The following is a 24,453-nucleotide window of genomic DNA, read 5'->3' as shown; positions in this document are numbered from 1 at the left end:
AGATAACTTTTAAGACTTTTAAAAACTATTAATTTAACATTATGCATATATATGTCACTGGTAGTGTATCTTTTGAAAAGAAGTACCATTATTTGTGGAACTGAGAGTAAACAATGATTTAAATTTCACAGGTTACTAGTGGGTCGGTCTACAGCTCTTAGCTACTTGAATCTGTCATCATGCCGTTACCTTCCAAGGGGACTCAAACGAGTTTATCGTGGACAAGAACACATACATCAGCTCCTGGACAAGTTAAATTAATGTACTTTGTATTTTTGTTTATACTTTTGGGATGCATTTTAAGACTTCATTGTTAAGGTCATAAGATCCCCAAAGTGTTGATATATGTGCTTAAAATAGGCTATATAAAACCACTAGTAGGTAAATATGATTGATTAAGATGGTCGCTTACCTGCTCTCTGTATAATATTAGAGTATGAAAATATGTGTATATATACAAAGCCCCAATTTGGAAATTGAAACAACAAAGATAAAAGTATGTTTTAAAGGTATAAAACTTATCATGTAACATAAGTCAACAACATTTAACTGTGTAAAAAAGGAAGGTTTATTAGTGTTTTGAATATAAGCATTCCATTAAAGTAGATTCCACTCCTTAGTGTTAGTGTGAAAGATATGATTGTATTGCATTATCATTCCTTGCAATATCCAGCAATTATTTTCCTCAGTCTTTATCTATGGGACAGTCTTTTAAAATGGTATTCTGAAAACATGGAACCATGCTGGTAAATAAATCCTTGGAATTGTAGTAATGCATAAATCCCCTGAAATGCGATGATTTATAAAGATTTCTAAACATTTGCAATAAAAAAGGAAACACCCACTTTTTATTATGTACATGTACCTTGTATCTATGCTCACTGTTTAATCAGGCACATTTTGTGGGTTACAAAAACCCATATATTGTCAGTGCTTTTATTACCACTCCACTCCAGTATTATTGACCTGAAGTTATTTGGCTGATGGTGCATTCTCACACTGACAGTAAATTAGTGGTGTTGTACCATTAGTAGAGAATTCTCCATTAATAAACATGCAAACACATTGATCAAGTGATGAAACACAAAGAAAGTACAAATAGAATGGTCATGGAGAAGGATAAAATAAGGTCTCTAGGTCTGAAGTGAGAAGGTGACCAAACAGGCAATGCCTGATGGATGATATAATAATAAATGGTTAATAATGGTATAACTAGAATATGGTATAATAATTATAATAGATAAGTGGTTGTTCCAATCCTAAACAACACTGTCTGAATCAGGTATGTTTTTATTGTAATCATTTAATTCCTTAAGCTAAGAAAATCTTATGATATTTTTCTCATTTCCTTAAAATCAGTAAGGTTAATCCAGTGTGTGGATCTTTCATGCATCTGGTGAGTAACTGCAAGTAGGTGAGGTTTTCCTGTGTGTTGGGGTCAAAGAAGCCCTTGGTGTCATCGCCCGAGTCAGAAAGAATCTGATTCATTTCTTCATCAAAATATCCTCTCTGGTAAGCCACCTCCACAGGGACACGGTGGCTGTAAACTGGATCAATAATGCCTCCGGTAGCAATCTGTGCTTCCAAAAGACGAATGCCATGATCTTTGACAATGAGATCTTTCTTCAAGGCCTGGAACAGCGAAATGGTGTTTCCTGTGTGAGGGTCAGTGTAGCCAGTGACTGCCCTCTCTGCAGAAAGTAGCTTGTTTTTCCATTCAGTCCCCACAACTCCCTGAGCCACTGCCTCCTCCACTGAGAGTTTTTTGTTCTTCAATGGCTCAACCATGAATCCAGTAGCAGCTTGAGCCTCCAGTAAAACCAGTGATGTTCCAGGTGTTAGAAGTCCTTTGGATTTGGCTTCATAGATGCTCATGGTCTGTTTGGTGGACTGCACAAACACTCCTGCAATACAGTCGGTACCCTGCAGGTACTTGCGTACTGAGTCCATATTGCTTACTTGATCTACTGTGACCTTTCCGCTGCTCAGGTCTTCAAAAAGCTTCTTATCAATGATTTTAGATTCCAGCAAGTTCTGAGCTGAAACTTGCTTTTTGATTCCTTGAAAGCTAGGACCTTTTGTTGTTGTAGAGGTGGTGCTGGTAGTAGTAACAGTCACACTGGGTGTTTTCTGCTGTATAACTGTTAGTACATGCTCTAAAAAGTATTCAATTGTTATAGTGCCAGACTTAAATTGCTGAACCAGATCTCTTTTCTTTTCCTCTTCGATGTATTCAGAGTATATGAGATCCCAGAGGGAAACCTCCTTTCCTTGGAATTTACCCCCCGCCTTGTTTGTGGTAGTGGACTGGAGGATTTTCTTTGTATGTTCATCAATGTAGAAGTAAAACTCTCCTTTCTTCACAATAACAAGCAGTCTAAGGCCAGTGAGAGGGTCTTTCACACACCTGTCAAGTAGTTGCAGGTAGGTGAGGTTTTCCTGTGTGTTGGGGTCAAAGAAGCCCTTGGTGTCGTCGCCCGGGTCAGATAGAATCTGGTTCATTTCTTCATCAAAATATCCTCTCTGGTAAGCCACCTCCACAGGGACACGGTGGCTGTAAACTGGATCAATAATGCCTCCGGTAGCAATCTGTGCTTCCAAAAGACGAATGCCATGATCTTTGACAATGAGATCTTTCTTCAAGGCCTGGAACAGCGAAATGGTGTTTCCTGTGTGAGGGTCAGTGTAGCCAGTGACTGCCCTCTCTGCAGAAAGTAGCTTGTTTTTCCATTCAGTCCCCACAACTCCCTGAGCCACTGCCTCCTCCACTGAGAGTTTTTTGTTCTTCAATGGCTCAACCATGAATCCAGTAGCAGCTTGAGCCTCCAGTAAAACCAGTGATGTTCCAGGTGTTAGAAGTCCTTTGGATTTGGCTTCATAGATGCTCATGGTCTGTTTGGTGGACTGCACAAACACTCCTGCAATACAGTCGGTACCCTGCAGGTACTTGCGTACTGAGTCCATATTGCTTACTTGATCTACTGTGACCTTTCCGCTGCTCAGGTCTTCAAAAAGTTTCTTATCAATGATTTTAGATTCCAGCAAGTTCTGAGCTGAAACTTGCTTTTTGATTCCTTGAAAGCTAGGGCCTTTTGTTGTTGTTGTGGTGGTGGTAGTAGTAACAGTCACACTGGGTGTTTTCTGCTGTATAACTGTTAGTACATGCTCTAAAAAGTATTCAATTGTTATAGTGCCAGACTTAAATTGCTGAACCAGATCTCTTTTCTTTTCCTCTTCGATGTATTCAGAGTATATGAGATCCCAGAGGGAAACCTCCTTTCCTTGGAATTTACCCCCTGCCTTGTTTGTGGTAGTGGACTGGAGGATTTTCTTTGTATGTTCATCAATGTAGAAGTAAAACTCTCCTTTCTTCACAATAACAAGAAGTCTAAGGCCAGTGAGAGGGTCTTTCACACACCTGTCAAGTAGTTGCAGGTAGGTGAGGTTTTCCTGTGTGTTGGGGTCAAAGAAGCCCTTGGTGTCGTCGCCCGGGTCAGATAGAATCTGGTTCATTTCTTCATCAAAATATCCTCTCTGGTAAGCCACCTCCACAGGGACACGGTGGCTGTAAACTGGATCAATAATGCCTCCGGTAGCAATCTGTGCTTCCAAAAGACGAATGCCATGATCTTTGACAATGAGATCTTTCTTCAAGGCCTGGAACAGCGAAATGGTGTTTCCTGTGTGAGGGTCAGTGTAGCCAGTGACTGCCCTCTCTGCAGAAAGTAGCTTGTTTTTCCATTCAGTCCCCACAACTCCCTGAGCCACTGCCTCCTCCACTGAGAGTTTTTTGTTCTTCAATGGCTCAACCATGAATCCAGTAGCAGCTTGAGCCTCCAGTAAAACCAGTGATGTTCCAGGTGTTAGAAGTCCTTTGGATTTGGCTTCATAGATGCTCATGGTCTGCTTGGTGGACTGCACAAACACTCCTGCAATACAGTCGGTACCCTGCAGGTACTTGCGTACTGAGTCCATATTGCTTACTTGATCTACTGTGACCTTTCCAGTGCTGAGGTCTTCAAAAAGTTTCTTATCAATGATTTTAGATTCCAGCAAGTTCTGAGCTGTAACTTGCTTTTTGATGCCTCGAAAGCTAGGACCTTTTGTTGTTGTAGAGGTGGTGCTGGTAGTAGTAACAGTCACACTGGGTGTTTTCTGCTGTATAACTGTTAGTACATGCTCTAAAAAGTATTCAATTGTTATAGTGCCAGACTTAAATTGCTGAACCAGATCTCTTTTCTTTTCCTCTTCGATGTATTCAGAGTATATGAGATCCCAGAGGGAAACCTCCTTTCCTTGGAATTTACCCCCTGCCTTGTTTGTGGTAGTGGACTGGAGGATTTTCTTTGTATGTTCATCAATGTAGAAGTAAAACTCTCCTTTCTTCACAATAACAAGCAGTCTAAGGCCAGTGAGAGGGTCTTTCACACACCTGTCAAGTAGTTGCAGGTAGGTGAGGTTTTCCTGTGTGTTGGGGTCAAAGAAGCCCTTGGTGTCGTCGCCCGGGTCAGATAGAATCTGGTTCATTTCTTCATCAAAATATCCTCTCTGGTAAGCCACCTCCACAGGGACACGGTGGCTGTAAACTGGATCAATAATGCCTCCGGTAGCAATCTGTGCTTCCAAAAGACGAATGCCATGATCTTTGACAATGAGATCTTTCTTCAAGGCCTGGAACAGCGAAATGGTGTTTCCTGTGTGAGGGTCAGTGTAGCCAGTGACTGCCCTCTCTGCAGAAAGTAGCTTGTTTTTCCATTCAGTCCCCACAACTCCCTGAGCCACTGCCTCCTCCACTGAGAGTTTTTTGTTCTTCAATGGCTCAACCATGAATCCAGTAGCAGCTTGAGCCTCCAGTAAAACCAGTGATGTTCCAGGTGTTAGAAGTCCTTTGGATTTGGCTTCATAGATGCTCATGGTCTGCTTGGTGGACTGCACAAACACTCCTGCAATACAGTCGGTACCCTGCAGGTACTTGCGTACTGAGTCCATATTGCTTACTTGATCTACTGTGACCTTTCCAGTGCTGAGGTCTTCAAAAAGTTTCTTATCAATGATTTTAGATTCCAGCAAGTTCTGAGCTGTAACTTGCTTTTTGATGCCTCGAAAGCTAGGACCTTTTGTTGTTGTAGAGGTGGTGCTGGTAGTAGTAACAGTCACACTGGGTGTTTTCTGCTGTATAACTGTTAGTACATGCTCTAAAAAGTATTCAATTGTTATAGTGCCAGACTTAAATTGCTGAACCAGATCTCTTTTCTTTTCCTCTTCGATGTATTCAGAGTATATGAGATCCCAGAGGGAAACCTCCTTTCCTTGGAATTTACCCCCTGCCTTGTTTGTGGTAGTGGACTGGAGGATTTTCTTTGTATGTTCATCAATGTAGAAGTAAAACTCTCCTTTCTTCACAATAACAAGCAGTCTAAGGCCAGTGAGAGGGTCTTTCACACACCTGTCAAGTAGTTGCAGGTAGGTGAGGTTTTCCTGTGTGTTGGGGTCAAAGAAGCCCTTGGTGTCGTCGCCCGGGTCAGATAGAATCTGGTTCATTTCTTCATCAAAATATCCTCTCTGGTAAGCCACCTCCACAGGGACACGGTGGCTGTAAACTGGATCAATAATGCCTCCGGTAGCAATCTGTGCTTCCAAAAGACGAATGCCATGATCTTTGACAATGAGATCTTTCTTCAAGGCCTGGAACAGCGAAATGGTGTTTCCTGTGTGAGGGTCAGTGTAGCCAGTGACTGCCCTCTCTGCAGAAAGTAGCTTGTTTTTCCATTCAGTCCCCACAACTCCCTGAGCCACTGCCTCCTCCACTGAGAGTTTTTTGTTCTTCAATGGCTCAACCATGAATCCAGTAGCAGCTTGAGCCTCCAGTAAAACCAGTGATGTTCCAGGTGTTAGAAGTCCTTTGGATTTGGCTTCATAGATGCTCATGGTCTGTTTGGTGGACTGCACAAACACTCCTGCAATACAGTCGGTACCCTGCAGGTACTTGCGTACTGAGTCCATATTGCTTACTTGATCTACTGTGACCTTTCCAGTGCTGAGGTCTTCAAAAAGTTTCTTATCAATGATTTTAGATTCCAGCAAGTTCTGAGCTGTAACTTGCTTTTTGATGCCTCGAAAGCTAGGACCTTTTGTTGTTGTAGAGGTGGTGCTGGTAGTAGTAACAGTCACACTGGGTGTTTTCTGCTGTATAACTGTTAGTACATGCTCTAAAAAGTATTCAGTTGTTATAGTGCCAGACTTAAATTGCTGAACCAGATCTCTTTTCTTTTCCTCTTCGATGTATTCAGAGTATATGAGATCCCAGAGGGAAACCTCCTTTCCTTGGAATTTACCCCCCGCCTTGTTTGTGGTAGTGGACTGGAGGATTTTCTTTGTATGTTCATCAATGTAGAAGTAAAACTCTCCTTTCTTCACAATAACAAGCAGTCTAAGGCCAGTGAGAGGGTCTTTCACACACCTGTCAAGTAGTTGCAGGTAGGTGAGGTTTTCCTGTGTGTTGGGGTCAAAGAAGCCCTTGGTGTCGTCGCCCGGGTAAGATAGAATCTGGTTCATTTCTTCATCAAAATATCCTCTCTGGTAAGCCACCTCCACAGGGACACGGTGGCTGTAAACTGGATCAATAATGCCTCCGGTAGCAATCTGTGCTTCCAAAAGACGAATGCCATGATCTTTGACAATGAGATCTTTCTTCAAGGCCTGGAACAGCGAAATGGTGTTTCCTGTGTGAGGGTCAGTGTAGCCAGTGACTGCCCTCTCTGCAGAAAGTAGCTTGTTTTTCCATTCAGTCCCCACAACTCCCTGAGCCACTGCCTCCTCCACTGAGAGTTTTTTGTTCTTCAATGGCTCAACCATGAATCCAGTAGCAGCTTGAGCCTCCAGTAAAACCAGTGATGTTCCAGGTGTTAGAAGTCCTTTGGATTTGGCTTCATAGATGCTCATGGTCTGTTTGGTGGATTGCACAAACACTCCTGCAATACAGTCGGTACCCTGCAAGTACTTGCGTACTGAGTCCATATTGCTTACTTGATCTACTGTGACCTTTCCAGTGCTGAGGTCTTCAAAAAGTTTCTTATCAATGATTTTAGATTCCAGCAAGTTCTGAGCTGTAACTTGCTTTTTGATGCCTCGAAAGCTAGGACCTTTTGTTGTTGTAGAGGTGGTGCTGGTAGTAGTAACAGTCACACTGGGTGTTTTCTGCTGTATAACTGTTAGTACATGCTCTAAAAAGTATTCAATTGTTATAGTGCCAGACTTAAATTGCTGAACCAGATCTCTTTTCTTTTCCTCTTCGATGTATTCAGAGTATATGAGATCCCAGAGGGAAACCTCCTTTCCTTGGAATTTACCCCCTGCCTTGTTTGTGGTAGTGGACTGGAGGATTTTCTTTGTATGTTCATCAATGTAGAAGTAAAACTCTCCTTTCTTCACAATAACAAGCAGTCTAAGGCCAGTGAGAGGGTCTTTCACACACCTGTCAAGTAGTTGCAGGTAGGTGAGGTTTTCCTGTGTGTTGGGGTCAAAGAAGCCCTTGGTGTCGTCGCCCGGGTCAGATAGAATCTGGTTCATTTCTTCATCAAAATATCCTCTCTGGTAAGCCACCTCCACAGGGACACGGTGGCTGTAAACTGGATCAATAATGCCTCCGGTAGCAATCTGTGCTTCCAAAAGACGAATGCCATGATCTTTGACAATGAGATCTTTCTTCAAGGCCTGGAACAGCGAAATGGTGTTTCCTGTGTGAGGGTCAGTGTAGCCAGTGACTGCCCTCTCTGCAGAAAGTAGCTTGTTTTTCCATTCAGTCCCCACAACTCCCTGAGCCACTGCCTCCTCCACTGAGAGTTTTTTGTTCTTCAATGGCTCAACCATGAATCCAGTAGCAGCTTGAGCCTCCAGTAAAACCAGTGATGTTCCAGGTGTTAGAAGTCCTTTGGATTTGGCTTGATAGATGCTCATGGTCTGTTTGGTGGACTGCACAAACACTCCTGCAATACAGTCGGTACCCTGCAGGTACTTGCGTACTGAGTCCATATTGCTTACTTGATCTACTGTGACCTTTCCGCTGCTCAGGTCTTCAAAAAGCTTCTTATCAATGATTTTAGATTCCAGCAAGTTCTGAGCTGAAACTTGCTTTTTGATGCCTCGAAAGCTAAGACCTTTTGTTGTTGTAGAGGTGGTGCTGGTAGTAGTAACAGTCACACTGGGTGTTTTCTGCTGTATAACTGTTAGTACATGCTCTAAAAAGTATTCAATTGTTATAGTGCCAGACTTAAATTGCTGAACCAGATCTCTTTTCTTTTCCTCTTCGATGTATTCAGAGTATATGAGATCCCAGAGGGAAACCTCCTTTCCTTGGAATTTACCCCCTGCCTTGTTTGTGGTAGTGGACTGGAGGATTTTCTTTGTATGTTCATCAATGTAGAAGTAAAACTCTCCTTTCTTCACAATAACAAGCAGTCTAAGGCCAGTGAGAGGGTCTTTCACACACCTGTCAAGTAGTTGCAGGTAGGTGAGGTTTTCCTGTGTGTTGGGGTCAAAGAAGCCCTTGGTGTCGTCGCCCGGGTCAGATAGAATCTGGTTCATTTCTTCATCAAAATATCCTCTCTGGTAAGCCACCTCCACAGGGACACGGTGGCTGTAAACTGGATCAATAATGCCTCCGGTAGCAATCTGTGCTTCCAAAAGACGAATGCCATGATCTTTGACAATGAGATCTTTCTTCAAGGCCTGGAACAGCGAAATGGTGTTTCCTGTGTGAGGGTCAGTGTAGCCAGTGACTGCCCTCTCTGCAGAAAGTAGCTTGTTTTTCCATTCAGTCCCCACAACTCCCTGAGCCACTGCCTCCTCCACTGAGAGTTTTTTGTTCTTCAATGGCTCAACCATGAATCCAGTAGCAGCTTGAGCCTCCAGTAAAACCAGTGATGTTCCAGGTGTTAGAAGTCCTTTGGATTTGGCTTGATAGATGCTCATGGTCTGTTTGGTGGACTGCACAAACACTCCTGCAATACAGTCGGTACCCTGCAGGTACTTGCGTACTGAGTCCATATTGCTTACTTGATCTACTGTGACCTTTCCGCTGCTCAGGTCTTCAAAAAGCTTCTTATCAATGATTTTAGATTCCAGCAAGTTCTGAGCTGAAACTTGCTTTTTGATGCCTCGAAAGCTAAGACCTTTTGTTGTTGTAGAGGTGGTGCTGGTAGTAGTAACAGTCACACTGGGTGTTTTCTGCTGTATAACTGTTAGTACATGCTCTAAAAAGTATTCAATTGTTATAGTGCCAGACTTAAATTGCTGAACCAGATCTCTTTTCTTTTCCTCTTCGATGTATTCAGAGTATATGAGATCCCAGAGGGAAACCTCCTTTCCTTGGAATTTACCCCCTGCCTTGTTTGTGGTAGTGGACTGGAGGATTTTCTTTGTATGTTCATCAATGTAGAAGTAAAACTCTCCTTTCTTCACAATAACAAGCAGTCTAAGGCCAGTGAGAGGGTCTTTCACACACCTGTCAAGTAGTTGCAGGTAGGTGAGGTTTTCCTGTGTGTTGGGGTCAAAGAAGCCCTTGGTGTCGTCGCCCGGGTCAGATAGAATCTGGTTCATTTCTTCATCAAAATATCCTCTCTGGTAAGCCACCTCCACAGGGACACGGTGGCTGTAAACTGGATCAATAATGCCTCCGGTAGCAATCTGTGCTTCCAAAAGACGAATGCCATGATCTTTGACAATGAGATCTTTCTTCAAGGCCTGGAACAGCGAAATGGTGTTTCCTGTGTGAGGGTCAGTGTAGCCAGTGACTGCCCTCTCTGCAGAAAGTAGCTTGTTTTTCCATTCAGTCCCCACAACTCCCTGAGCCACTGCCTCCTCCACTGAGAGTTTTTTGTTCTTCAATGGCTCAACCATGAATCCAGTAGCAGCTTGAGCCTCCAGTAAAACCAGTGATGTTCCAGGTGTTAGAAGTCCTTTGGATTTGGCTTCATAGATGCTCATGGTCTGTTTGGTGGATTGCACAAACACTCCTGCAATACAGTCGGTACCCTGCAAGTACTTGCGTACTGAGTCCATATTGCTTACTTGATCTACTGTGACCTTTCCGCTGCTCAGGTCTTCAAAAAGCTTCTTATCAATGATTTTAGATTCCAGCAAGTTCTGAGCTGAAACTTGCTTTTTGATGCCTCGAAAGCTAGGACCTTTTGTTGTTGTTGTGGTGGTGGTAGTAGTAACAGTCACACTGGGTGTTTTCTGCTGTATAACTGTTAGTACATGCTCTAAAAAGTATTCAGTTGTTATAGTGCCAGACTTAAATTGCTGAACCAGATCTCTTTTCTTTTCCTCTTCGATGTATTCAGAGTATATGAGATCCCAGAGGGAAACCTCCTTTCCTTGGAATTTACCCCCCGCCTTGTTTGTGGTAGTGGACTGGAGGATTTTCTTTGTATGTTCATCAATGTAGAAGTAAAACTCTCCTTTCTTCACAATAACAAGCAGTCTAAGGCCAGTGAGAGGGTCTTTCACACACCTGTCAAGTAGTTGCAGGTAGGTGAGGTTTTCCTGTGTGTTGGGGTCAAAGAAGCCCTTGGTGTCGTCGCCCGGGTAAGATAGAATCTGGTTCATTTCTTCATCAAAATATCCTCTCTGGTAAGCCACCTCCACAGGGACACGGTGGCTGTAAACTGGATCAATAATGCCTCCGGTAGCAATCTGTGCTTCCAAAAGACGAATGCCATGATCTTTGACAATGAGATCTTTCTTCAAGGCCTGGAACAGCGAAATGGTGTTTCCTGTGTGAGGGTCAGTGTAGCCAGTGACTGCCCTCTCTGCAGAAAGTAGCTTGTTTTTCCATTCAGTCCCCACAACTCCCTGAGCCACTGCCTCCTCCACTGAGAGTTTTTTGTTCTTCAATGGCTCAACCATGAATCCAGTAGCAGCTTGAGCCTCCAGTAAAACCAGTGATGTTCCAGGTGTTAGAAGTCCTTTGGATTTGGCTTCATAGATGCTCATGGTCTGTTTGGTGGATTGCACAAACACTCCTGCAATACAGTCGGTACCCTGCAGGTACTTGCGTACTGAGTCCATATTGCTTACTTGATCTACTGTGACCTTTCCGCTGCTCAGGTCTTCAAAAAGCTTCTTATCAATGATTTTAGATTCCAGCAAGTTCTGAGCTGTAACTTGCTTTTTGATGCCTCGAAAGCTAGGACCTTTTGTTGTTGTTGTGGTGGTGGTAGTAGTAACAGTCACACTGGGTGTTTTCTGCTGTATAACTGTTAGTACATGCTCTAAAAAGTATTCAATTGTTATAGTGCCAGACTTAAATTGCTGAACCAGATCTCTTTTCTTTTCCTCTTCGATGTATTCAGAGTATATGAGATCCCAGAGGGAAACCTCCTTTCCTTGGAATTTACCCCCTGCCTTGTTTGTGGTAGTGGACTGGAGGATTTTCTTTGTATGTTCATCAATGTAGAAGTAAAACTCTCCTTTCTTCACAATAACAAGCAGTCTAAGGCCAGTGAGAGGGTCTTTCACACACCTGTCAAGTAGTTGCAGGTAGGTGAGGTTTTCCTGTGTGTTGGGGTCAAAGAAGCCCTTGGTGTCGTCGCCCGGGTCAGATAGAATCTGGTTCATTTCTTCATCAAAATATCCTCTCTGGTAAGCCACCTCCACAGGGACACGGTGGCTGTAAACTGGATCAATAATGCCTCCGGTAGCAATCTGTGCTTCCAAAAGACGAATGCCATGATCTTTGACAATGAGATCTTTCTTCAAGGCCTGGAACAGCGAAATGGTGTTTCCTGTGTGAGGGTCAGTGTAGCCAGTGACTGCCCTCTCTGCAGAAAGTAGCTTGTTTTTCCATTCAGTCCCCACAACTCCCTGAGCCACTGCCTCCTCCACTGAGAGTTTTTTGTTCTTCAATGGCTCAACCATGAATCCAGTAGCAGCTTGAGCCTCCAGTAAAACCAGTGATGTTCCAGGTGTTAGAAGTCCTTTGGATTTGGCTTCATAGATGCTCATGGTCTGTTTGGTGGACTGCACAAACACTCCTGCAATACAGTCGGTACCCTGCAGGTACTTGCGTACTGAGTCCATATTGCTTACTTGATCTACTGTGACCTTTCCAGTGCTGAGGTCTTCAAAAAGTTTCTTATCAATGATTTTAGATTCCAGCAAGTTCTGAGCTGTAACTTGCTTTTTGATGCCTCGAAAGCTAGGACCTTTTGTTGTTGTAGAGGTGGTGCTGGTAGTAGTAACAGTCACACTGGGTGTTTTCTGCTGTATAACTGTTAGTACATGCTCTAAAAAGTATTCAATTGTTATAGTGCCAGACTTAAATTGCTGAACCAGATCTCTTTTCTTTTCCTCTTCGATGTATTCAGAGTATATGAGATCCCAGAGGGAAACCTCCTTTCCTTGGAATTTACCCCCTGCCTTGTTTGTGGTAGTGGACTGGAGGATTTTCTTTGTATGTTCATCAATGTAGAAGTAAAACTCTCCTTTCTTCACAATAACAAGCAGTCTAAGGCCAGTGAGAGGGTCTTTCACACACCTGTCAAGTAGTTGCAGGTAGGTGAGGTTTTCCTGTGTGTTGGGGTCAAAGAAGCCCTTGGTGTCGTCGCCCGGGTCAGATAGAATCTGGTTCATTTCTTCATCAAAATATCCTCTCTGGTAAGCCACCTCCACAGGGACACGGTGGCTGTAAACTGGATCAATAATGCCTCCGGTAGCAATCTGTGCTTCCAAAAGACGAATGCCATGATCTTTGACAATGAGATCTTTCTTCAAGGCCTGGAACAGCGAAATGGTGTTTCCTGTGTGAGGGTCAGTGTAGCCAGTGACTGCCCTCTCTGCAGAAAGTAGCTTGTTTTTCCATTCAGTCCCCACAACTCCCTGAGCCACTGCCTCCTCCACTGAGAGTTTTTTGTTCTTCAATGGCTCAACCATGAATCCAGTAGCAGCTTGAGCCTCCAGTAAAACCAGTGATGTTCCAGGTGTTAGAAGTCCTTTGGATTTGGCTTGATAGATGCTCATGGTCTGTTTGGTGGACTGCACAAACACTCCTGCAATACAGTCGGTACCCTGCAGGTACTTGCGTACTGAGTCCATATTGCTTACTTGATCTACTGTGACCTTTCCAGTGCTGAGGTCTTCAAAAAGTTTCTTATCAATGATTTTAGATTCCAGCAAGTTCTGAGCTGTAACTTGCTTTTTGATGCCTCGAAAGCTAGGACCTTTTGTTGTTGTAGAGGTGGTGCTGGTAGTAGTAACAGTCACACTGGGTGTTTTCTGCTGTATAACTGTTAGTACATGCTCTAAAAAGTATTCAATTGTTATAGTGCCAGACTTAAATTGCTGAACCAGATCTCTTTTCTTTTCCTCTTCGATGTATTCAGAGTATATGAGATCCCAGAGGGAAACCTCCTTTCCTTGGAATTTACCCCCCGCCTTGTTTGTGGTAGTGGACTGGAGGATTTTCTTTGTATGTTCATCAATGTAGAAGTAAAACTCTCCTTTCTTCACAATAACAAGCAGTCTAAGGCCAGTGAGAGGGTCTTTCACACACCTGTCAAGTAGTTGCAGGTAGGTAAGGTTTTCCTGTGTGTTGGGGTCAAAGAAGCCCTTGGTGTCGTCGCCCGGGTCAGATAGAATCTGGTTCATTTCTTCATCAAAATATCCTCTCTGGTAAGCCACCTCCACAGGGACACGGTGGCTGTAAACTGGATCAATAATGCCTCCGGTAGCAATCTGTGCTTCCAAAAGACGAATGCCATGATCTTTGACAATGAGATCTTTCTTCAAGGCCTGGAACAGCGAAATGGTGTTTCCTGTGTGAGGGTCAGTGTAGCCAGTGACTGCCCTCTCTGCAGAAAGTAGCTTGTTTTTCCATTCAGTCCCCACAACTCCCTGAGCCACTGCCTCCTCCACTGAGAGTTTTTTGTTCTTCAATGGCTCAACCATGAATCCAGTAGCAGCTTGAGCCTCCAGTAAAACCAGTGATGTTCCAGGTGTTAGAAGTCCTTTGGATTTGGCTTGATAGATGCTCATGGTCTGTTTGGTGGACTGCACAAACACTCCTGCAATACAGTCGGTACCCTGCAGGTACTTGCGTACTGAGTCCATATTGCTTACTTGATCTACTGTGACCTTTCCAGTGCTGAGGTCTTCAAAAAGTTTCTTATCAATGATTTTAGATTCCAGCAAGTTCTGAGCTGTAACTTGCTTTTTGATGCCTCGAAAGCTAGGACCTTTTGTTGTTGTAGAGGTGGTGCTGGTAGTAGTAACAGTCACACTGGGTGTTTTCTGCTGTATAACTGTTAGTACATGCTCTAAAAAGTATTCAGTTGTTATAGTGCCAGACTTAAATTGCTGAACCAGATCTCTTTTCTTTTCCTCTTCGATGTATTCAGAGTATATGAGATCCCAGAGGGAAACCTCCTTTCCTTGGAATTTACCCCCCGCCTTGTTTGTGGTAGTGGACTGGAGGATTTTCTTTGTATGTTCATCAATGTAGAAGTAAAACTCTCCTTTCTTCACAATAACAAGCAGTCTAAGGCCAGTGAGAGGGTCTTTCACACACCTGTCAAGTAGTTGCAGGTAGGTGAGGTTTTCCTGTGTGTTGGGGTCAAAGAAGCCCTTGGTGTCGTCGCCCGGGTAAGATAGAATCTGGTTCATTTCTTCATCAAAATATCCTCTCTGGTAAGCCACCTCCACAGGGACACGGTGGCTGTAAACTGGATCAATAATGCCTCCGGTAGCAATCTGTGCTTCCAAAAGACGAATGCCATGATCTTTGACAATGAGATCTTTCTTCAAGGCCTGGAACAGCGAAATGGTGTTTCCTGTGTGAGGGTCAGTGTAGCCAGTGACTGCCCTCTCTGCAGAAAGTAGCTTGTTTTTCCATTCAGTCCCCACAACTCCATGAGCCACTGCCTCCTCCACTGAGAGTTTTTTGTTCTTCAATGGCTCAACCATGAATCCAGTAGCAGCTTGAGCCTCCAGTAAAACCAATGATGTTCCAGGTGTTAGAAGCCCTTTGGATTTGGCTTCATAGATGCTCATGGTCTGTTTGGTGGACTGCACAAACACTCCTGCAATACAGTCAGTACCCTGCAGGTACTTGCGTACTGAGTCCATATTGCTTACTTGATCTACTGTGACCTTTCCGCTGCTCAGGTCTTCAAAAAGCTTCTTATCAATGATTTTAGATTCCAGCAAGTTCTGAGCTGAAACTTGCTTTTTGATGCCTCGAAAGCTAGGACCTTTTGTTGTTGTTGTGGTGGTGGTAGTAGTAACAGTCACACTGGGTGTTTTCTGCTGTATAACTGTTAGTACATGCTCTAAAAAGTATTCAATTGTTATAGTGCCAGACTTAAATTGCTGAACCAGATCTCTTTTCTTTTCCTCTTCGATGTATTCAGAGTATATGAGATCCCAGAGGGAAACCTCCTTTCCTTGGAATTTACCCCCTGCCTTGTTTGTGGTAGTGGACTGGAGGATTTTCTTTGTATGTTCATCAATGTAGAAGTAAAACTCTCCTTTCTTCACAATAACAAGCAGTCTAAGGCCAGTGAGAGGGTCTTTCACACACCTGTCAAGTAGTTGCAGGTAGGTGAGGTTTTCCTGTGTGTTGGGGTCAAAGAAGCCCTTGGTGTCATCGCCCGAGTCAGAAAGAATCTGATTCATTTCTTCATCAAAATATCCTCTCTGGTAAGCCACCTCCACAGGGACACGGTGGCTGTAAACTGGATCAATAATGCCTCCGGTAGCAATCTGTGCTTCCAAAAGACGAATGCCATGATCTTTGACAATGAGATCTTTCTTCAAGGCCTGGAACAGCGAAATGGTGTTTCCTGTGTGAGGGTCAGTGTAGCCAGTGACTGCCCTCTCTGCAGAAAGTAGCTTGTTTTTCCATTCAGTCCCCACAACTCCCTGAGCCACTGCCTCCTCCACTGAGAGTTTTTTGTTCTTCAATGGCTCAACCATGAATCCAGTAGCAGCTTGAGCCTCCAGTAAAACCAGTGATGTTCCAGGTGTTAGAAGTCCTTTGGATTTGGCTTCATAGATGCTCATGGTCTGTTTGGTGGACTGCACAAACACTCCTGCAATACAGTCGGTACCCTGCAGGTACTTGCGTACTGAGTCCATATTGCTTACTTGATCTACTGTGACCTTTCCAGTGCTGAGGTCTTCAAAAAGTTTCTTATCAATGATTTTAGATTCCAGCAAGTTCTGAGCTGTAACTTGCTTTTTGATGCCTCGAAAGCTAGGACCTTTTGTTGTTGTAGAGGTGGTGCTGGTAGTAGTAACAGTCACACTGGGTGTTTTCTGCTGTATAACTGTTAGTACATGCTCTAAAAAGTATTCAATTGTTATAATGCCAGACTTAAATTGCTGAACCAGATCTCTTTTCTTTTCCTCTTCGATGTATTCAGAGTATATGAGATCCCAGAGGGAAACCTCCTTTCCTTGGAATTTACCCCCCGCCTTGTTTGTTGTAGTGGACTGGAGGATTTTCTTTGTATGTTCATCAATGTAGAAGTAAAACTCTCCTTTCTTCACAATAACAAGCAGTCTAAGGCCAGTGAGAGGGTCTTTCACACACCTGTCAAGTAGTTGCAGGTAGGTGAGGTTTTCCTGTGTGTTGGGGTCAAAGAAGCCCTTGGTGTCGTCGCCCGGGTCAGATAGAATCTGGTTAATTTCTTCATCAAAATATCCTCTCTGGTAAGCCACCTCCACAGGGACACGGTGGCTGTAAACTGGATCAATAATGCCTCCGGTAGCAATCTGTGCTTCCAAAAGACGAATGCCATGATCTTTGACAATGAGATCTTTCTTCAAGGCCTGGAACAGCGAAATGGTGTTTCCTGTGTGAGGGTCAGTGTAGCCAGTGACTGCCCTCTCTGCAGAAAGTAGCTTGTTTTTCCATTCAGTCCCCACAACTCCCTGAGCCACTGCCTCCTCCACTGAGAGTTTTTTGTTCTTCAATGGCTCAACCATGAATCCAGTAGCAGCTTGAGCCTCCAGTAAAACCAGTGATGTTCCAGGTGTTAGAAGTCCTTTGGATTTGGCTTGATAGATGCTCATGGTCTGTTTGGTGGACTGCACATACACTCCTGCAATACAGTCGGTACCCTGCAGGTACTTGCGTACTGAGTCCATATTGCTTACTTGATCTACTGTGACCTTTCCGCTGCTAAGGTCTTCAAAAAGCTTCTTATCAATGATTTTAGATTCCAGCAAGTTCTGAGCTGAAACTTGCTTTTTGATGCCTCGGAAGGTAGTCACAGCTCCGTCTCTTTGGCCTTTTTCGTGAAGTGACATTTTGGAAGATCTTTTGATGACCTGTAAATTTTAAAAATGTAAACATAAAAATTTTATCTTTAAATTACATAACACATCAAACATGAAAAAAAGGTTTGCAGTGAATTGTCAGCATATGTTTTTAACATATGGAAATAATAGACTACTAAAGTACTGAACATGCAGTTCCATCATTCTTTTTTGGACTTCCTGAATTTTGACCCTAATTACCAATTACCTCTGACAATCAGGAAAAAAACAGATTCCCCTTCATTATCTGCCTGTAATTTAATTAAATAATATATTTAAGCATGGCAGCATAATCTGTATATAAAATTTGTCTGTGCTTGAAAGTATGTGAACTCTTTTGAATTTCATATACATATATATATATATATATATATATATATATATATATATATATATATATATATATATATATATATATATATATATATATATATGTGTGTGTGTGTATGTGTATATAGTGTGTATATATATATATATATATATATATATATATATATATATATATATATATATATATAATAAATATATACAGTGAGGGAAAAAAGTATTTGATCCCCTGCTGATTTTGTACGTTTGCCCACTGACAAAGAAATGATCAGTCTATAATTTTAATGGTAGATTTATTTGAACAGTGAGAGACAGAAAAACAACAAAAAAATCCAGAAAAACGCATGTCAAAAATGTTATAAATTGATTTGCATTTTAATGAGGGAAAAAAGTATTTGACCCCTCTGCAAAACATGACTTAGTACTTGGTGGCAAAACCCTTGTTGGCAATCACAGAGGTCAGACGTTTCTTGTAGTTGGCCACCAGGTTTGCACACATCTCAGGAGGGATTTTGTCCCACTCCTCTTTGCAGCTCTTCTCCAAGTCATTAAGGTTTCGAGGCTGACGTTTGGCAACTCGAACCTTCAGCTCTCTCCACAGATTTTCTATGGGATTAAGGTCTGGAGATTGCCTAGGTCACTCCAGGACCTTAATGTGCTTCTTCTTGAGCCACTCCTTTGTTGCCTTGGCCGTGTGTTTTGGGTCATAGTCATGCTGGAATACCCATCCACGACCCATTTTCAATGCCCTGTCTGAGGGAAGGAGGTTTTCACCCAAGATTTGACGGTACATGGCTCCGTCCATCGTCCCTTTGATGCGGTGAAGTTGTCCTGTCCCCTTAGCAGAAAAAAAACCCCAAAGCATAATGTTTCCACCTCCATGTTTGACGGTGGGGATGGTGTTCCAGGGGTCATAGGCAGCATTCCTCCTCCTCCAAACACGGCGAGTTGAGTTGATGCCAAAGAGCTCCATTTTGGTCTCATCTGACCACAACACTTTCACCCAGTTGTCCTCTGAATCATTCAGATGTTCATTGGCAAACTTCAGACGGGCATGTATATGTGCTTTCTTGAGCAGCGGACCTTGCGCGCGCTGCAGGATTTCAGTCCTTCACGGCGTAGTGTGTTACCAGTTGTTTTCTTTGTGACTATGGTCCCAGCTGCCTTGAGATCATTGACAAGATCCTTCCGTGTAGTTCTGGGCTGATTCCTCACTGTTCTCATGATCATTGCAACTCCACGAGGTGAGATCTTGCATGGAGCCCCAGGCCGAGGGAGATTGACAGTTCTTTTGTGTTTCTTCCATTTGGGAATAATCGCACCAACTGTTGTCCCCTTCTCACCAAGCTGCTTGGCAATGGTCTTGTAGCCCATTCCAGACTTGTGTAGGTCTACAATCTTGTCCCTGACATCCTTGGAGAGCTCTTTGGTCTTGGCCATGGTGGAGAGTTTGGAATCTGATTGATTGATTGCTTCTGTAGACAGGTGTCTTTTATACAGGTAACAAACTGATATTAGGAGCACTCCCTTCAAGAGTGTGCTCCTAATCTCAGCTCGTTACCTGTATAAAAGACACCTGGGAGCCAGAAATCTTTCTGATTGAGAGGGGGTCAAATACTTTTTTCCCTCATTAAAATGCAAATTAATTTATAAAATTTTTGACATGCGTTTTTCTGGATTTTTTTGTTGTTATTCTGTCTTTCACTGTTCAAATACAACTACCATTAAAATTATAGACCGATCTTTTCTTTGTCAGTGGGCAAACGTACAAAATCAGCAGGGGATCAAATACTTTTTTCCCCTCACTGTATATATATATATATATATATATATATATATATATATATATATGCGTGTATAAAATATGCATAAATATGATGTAAAACACATTCAGATTTTCAAAGTCCTAAAAGTAAACATAGAGAACCCATTTACACAAATGAGGCAAAATAAAACAAAAAGTATTCAAAAAATTATCCAGTATTACATATGTGTGAGTGACAAACGTATGTGAACCTGTAGGATTGGCAGTTAGTTTGAAGGTGAAATTAGAAACAGGTCTTTTCAATCAATGGGATGACGATAAGGCGTGAGTGAGCGCGCTGTTTTATTTAAAGAACAGGGATCTATCAATGTCTGAGCTTCACAACACATGTTTGTGGAAGTGTATCATGGCAGCATCAAAGGAAATTTCTGAGGACCTCAGACAAAGATGAAAAATCTTCATCTGGCTGGAAAAGGTTAAAAAATAAAACCATCTCTTAACAGTTTGGACTCCACCAATCCACAGTCAGACAGATTGTGTACAAATGGAGGAAGTTCAAGACCATTGTTACCTTCCCCATGAGTGGTCGTCCAACAAAGATCACTCCAAGAGCCACTGCTCTCCAAAAAGAAAATTGCTAGCCAGTCTGCAGTTCAAAGATAATGTGGACAAGCCACAACGCTACTGGGAAAATGTTTTTTGGATGAATGAGATAAAAAATACAACTTTTGGTTTAAATGAGAAGAGTTTGTTTGGAGAAAGGAAAACACTGCATTTCAGCATAAGATCCTTATCCCATCTGTGAAACATGGAGGTAGTATCATGGTTTGGGCCTGTTTTGCTGCATCTGGGCCAGGACGATTTGCCATCAATGATGCAACAATGAATTCTGAATTATATCAGTGAATTCTAAAGGAAAATGTCAGGACATCTGTCCAAGAACTGAATCACAAGAGAGAGTGGGTCATGCAGCAAGACAATGACCCCAAGCATTCAAGTCTTTCTAGCAAAAATGGTTAAAGAAGAATGAAGTTAATGTTTTGGAATGGCCAAGTCGAAGTCCTTACCTTGGAATTCTGATGATCAGAGAGTATGCAGAAGTGCAGCTCAGTAGCAGCAGGTTGATATTACACAGCTGGTCAAATATCTAACATATTAAATTATCTAGTCACCAAGCAAATGTCTGGGCTGTTCAACATTGTTTTTTCAATTTGGACATTTAAAAGTGCATTGATGCTGCAACCTGATAAAAGGGCATACATACTGGCTGTCATTTATTAACCTTTTAGTAAAATTGTGTTTAAATGTTTCTGTAAACCAAACCAAACTAAAACAAAAATTTTATAAATGCTTAAGGTGCATAAGGACCATCTCATCATCCATTTATATGGCAGCATTTCTTTTGTCACAGTTGAATGATTAGTTTTATTTGTCTTCATTTATGGATTTGTGTTGGCTGGCTTTCTTGTTTTTTATATTCTTTAAGTAATGCCAATACTATAAATGACTGGTTATGACAAAATTTTCTTGATGGTATACTTAGTCCGTGACCTAGTGAACTAGCATAAGGATGTGTGTACACCTGCACACCTGCAAATATCATGCAGATGTTCACATCAAGCATCAGGATGGGGGGAAAAAGTGTGATCTCTGTGACTTTAAAAGCAGCATGGTTGTTGGTGCCAGATCAGAGGAGAATGACCAGACTGGTCTAAACTGACAGGAAGTCTATAGTAACTTTAATAATCATTATTTACAACTGTGGTGAACAGAAAAGCATCTCAGAATACACAACACATCAAACCTTGAGGTGAAACAGCAGAAGACCACATCAGGTTCCACTCCTGTCAGCCAAGAACAAGGCTATGATGAACACATGGACTAACTGAAACTGGACAGTTGTTTTATGGGGGGGTTTTCTCTCTAAACTTAAACAGTCCAGTTTCGATGAGCCTGTGCCCATGATAGCCTAACATTCCTGTTCTTGGAATGGAAAGGAGTGTAAAAAAGGAGTGAAAATTCTGCTGTTGTAGCCCATCTACCTCAAAGTTAACTGTTTTGTGCATGCTGAGATGTTATTCTGTTCACCATAGTTGTAAAGAGTGATTATATGAGTTACTATATCCTTTATGGCAGCTCAAACTAATATGACTATTTTCCTCTGGCCTCTATTATCAACAAGGCATTTCCCCCCACAGAACTGTAACTCACTCAATGTTTTTTTGTTGTTGTTGTTTTTTGCAACATTCTGTGTGTGAAATTCCCAGGAGATCAGCAGTTTCTGAAATACTCATACCAGCCCGTCTGGTACCATGATCAGAGTCACACTTTTTCTTCATTCCAATGCTTGATATGAACATTTCCAGAAGCTCTTGACCTTTATCTGCATGATTTTTTGCATTGTGCTGCTGCCACATGATTGGCTGATTAGATAACTTCATGAATGTGCACATATACAGGTGTTCCTAATAAAGTGGATGATAAGTGTATATGTAATGTTGGAACGTCTATTAGAGAATGTTGGAGAATTGTATTGGCATGTGGGACTCACATGTCATTGGTGACTTCATGATAAGATGGCCTAACATTTACAGCTTGCAGATGTGTATCACAGTGTGTGTCGCAACTAGCTATTTTATCACTGAGAAATTACATGGTGACATTTCCCTCACATACCCTTGCATGGAGACACCCAGAGATAATGTTGGAAGGTTACATTAGACTTTTTGCTCCTAGGGAGTTTGCCATTGTTATTTAGTTGCAAACATTTAAATATTTGACACTGAATTTATTTTTCATTTTCCTTGAGATGATATAGAAAGCAACTAGGGTTCTGGTAATGTGAAATAATTACGGCATTTTTCATTTACAAATTCAAATCCGCATACAATTCAGTAGTGAAAAAATAAATAAGTTTTATTTAATTCCCAAAAAGTGTGCCTAAGTATGTTTTTTGAATCTCTGACTGTCAGTTAATGAGATTATCCTTATCTAAACACTAAACAGCTTTCTAGAGGAGAACATCTGAGATTTGTGACACCCTTCACTCTTTCTATTATAGTATATAGTTCCAATAACTACAGGCTTTCCTGAACTGAAGTATATTCTACTTTTGCATGTATCTTAATCACCATAAAGTTATAACAGTTTAGAATCTAATTACATCCAAAAGTGAAAAGGGAGAAAATAGCATTTTAATATTCAAGGATTCAAGGAAGTTTATTGTCATTCCAAAACATGGGCTACATGAAAGAAACGAAACCAAGTACTGAGGTCCCAGTAACAACAGCGAAGAATTAAAAACACTAAATATAAAATTAAGTGCCGCAATAAAAATTAGTGGAGCAAGAAATGGGTATTATAAATAAATAATATAATTACTGTTATTGCACATGAAAGAGTGTTATTGCACTTGAAATGCGTGTTACTGCACATGAAAGAGTCTCTGATGTATGAGTGTTATTGCACATTAGAAAATTTTTTGAATTTAACAGCTTCGGGAAGAAGTGTTTTTTGATCCTGGTTGTTCTGGCCCTAATGCTGTGCAGCCTTCTACCTGAGGGAACAGTCAGTGAGCAGGGTGGAATGAGTCTTTCATGGTATGGTGAGCCCTGTTCCTGCATCTGCCTGTTTAAATGTTCTCAACTATTGGAAAACTGCAGCTGGTGATCCTCTGTGCAGACTTAACTATATGCTGCAGAGCTACATGCCACAGAGCAGTTTTTGTACCACACGGTGACACATGATATAAGGAAATTCCATTACATTCTGACAGCCATTCAATTCTATTGCAAACTGAATAGATTAGACTTCTGTCTATCCATCCATCTATCTATCTATATATCTATTGATCGATTGATCTTGCTGTTTAATAGAATTCAGCCGGAGTAACATTAAACAGGTTTAATGTAAACAGACTGCCACATGATTATGAAAAGGCCAGTCCTTGTATAATGTGCCTCTGTTATGTCTCTACTAAATAATGTGCCTCTGTTATGCCTCTACTGAAATCTGCTGTTTGAAGTAGATTATCATGGTACTTCCTAAGGGGTGCATTTTGTATAAAAAACAACAACAACAACAAAAAAAAACAGTATCCTGCCTCTAAGATATAACCTGTAAGAATACAATGCATATACTGTTTCCTTCAAACACAGTAAAAATAGAAATTATTTTGAAATACACTTTTTTTCGGAGAAGGAAAACACTATATCCAAAAGGGAGAACATTTAACTACTTCGATCAAAGAAATGTTTTTTTTTCTAATATTGAATGTAGACCCAGTAACAAAACAGGTTTCAGTCCTGTTTGCTAGCTTAGTGATGAATAACATTCTTTCCTGATGATGTAAATATGTTCCTCAACACCTGAACTGAATAGGAACGGAAATGATAAGTTCACTGACGTATTTTTTTTGCATGTCCTTACATGACAGTTATGTCATACAGTAAAGGCAATGCTATTATACACAGATAGAAAAATTAAACCTTCCATAAAATAAATATAATACAAAGTGATGTGCTAAATCATAAGGTATATTTATGTATATATACTTGGTAACAAACATATCAATCAACTTGTTTAGCCACTGATAAATAGTTATTGTGCTACAATTTTTTTTTTTTTTTTTTTGTCTCAACCTTAAGACTTAATAAGAGATGCAGTTTTAAATGATGTTGAACTATGATCAATACATCTCATTCATTTGAGCCGCTATTTATCATGAGCTGTGTATAAAAGTTTAAAGTAGGTCTTTATTGCAGGGAGTAACTGTAAAATACACAAAGCACACTGACTTAACTCTGACTACAGTGTTATTCATTTACACAACCATGTTTGTTTAACTATTTCCTTACAACTATCTCTGTTTGTGCTTGGTGGTAGCAGTAGCAATAGAAGCAGTAGTTCAAATAGTGTTCAAATAGTTCACTTACCTCAGTTTGTGTGTGTGAAATAATACAGGTCTATCAGGAACAGAAAGTTTTCTGGCAATGTGTTAACCCTGGCTTGGCACATGCACACTGGTGGCTACAGGATCAGAG

General features: G+C 41.6%; 2 protein-coding genes across 2 annotated transcripts in view; one reads left to right on the top strand and one right to left on the bottom strand.

Annotated features, from left to right (window-relative positions):
• The window catches only part of fbxl6 (F-box and leucine-rich repeat protein 6), an 8,307-nt gene extending 7,084 nt beyond the window's left edge, over positions 1–1,223 (top strand). Inside the window, exon 10 of the mRNA XM_017454222.3 lies at positions 132–1,223. Within this exon, the coding sequence (XP_017309711.1) occupies positions 132–261 (130 nt within the window). The 3' untranslated portion in view covers positions 262–1,223. The remainder of the gene's footprint in view (positions 1–131) is intronic.
• On the bottom strand, positions 545–24,453 carry eppk1 (epiplakin 1). Its single transcript, XM_017454221.3, has 2 exons — positions 24,346–24,453; positions 545–17,331 (listed from the first exon to the last, which is right to left on the bottom strand). Exon 2 carries the CDS (start codon positions 17,308–17,310, stop codon positions 1,342–1,344), a length of 15,969 nt encoding a protein of 5,322 aa, XP_017309710.2. The 5' UTR covers positions 17,311–17,331; positions 24,346–24,453; the 3' UTR covers positions 545–1,341.

This window comes from Ictalurus punctatus, chromosome 24, assembly GCF_001660625.3.
Source record: "Ictalurus punctatus breed USDA103 chromosome 24, Coco_2.0, whole genome shotgun sequence".
Lineage (NCBI taxonomy): Eukaryota > Metazoa > Chordata > Actinopteri > Siluriformes > Ictaluridae > Ictalurus > Ictalurus punctatus.
Note: the sequence above shows the minus strand (reverse complement) of the source record. Positions and strands in the feature narration are given on the sequence as shown.

What these genes read in the sequence shown, in the direction of transcription:
- eppk1 (XM_017454221.3), bottom strand. Translation starts at nt 17,310, where the DNA reads ATGTCACTTCACGAAAAAGGCCAAAGAGACGGAGCTGTGACTACCTTC.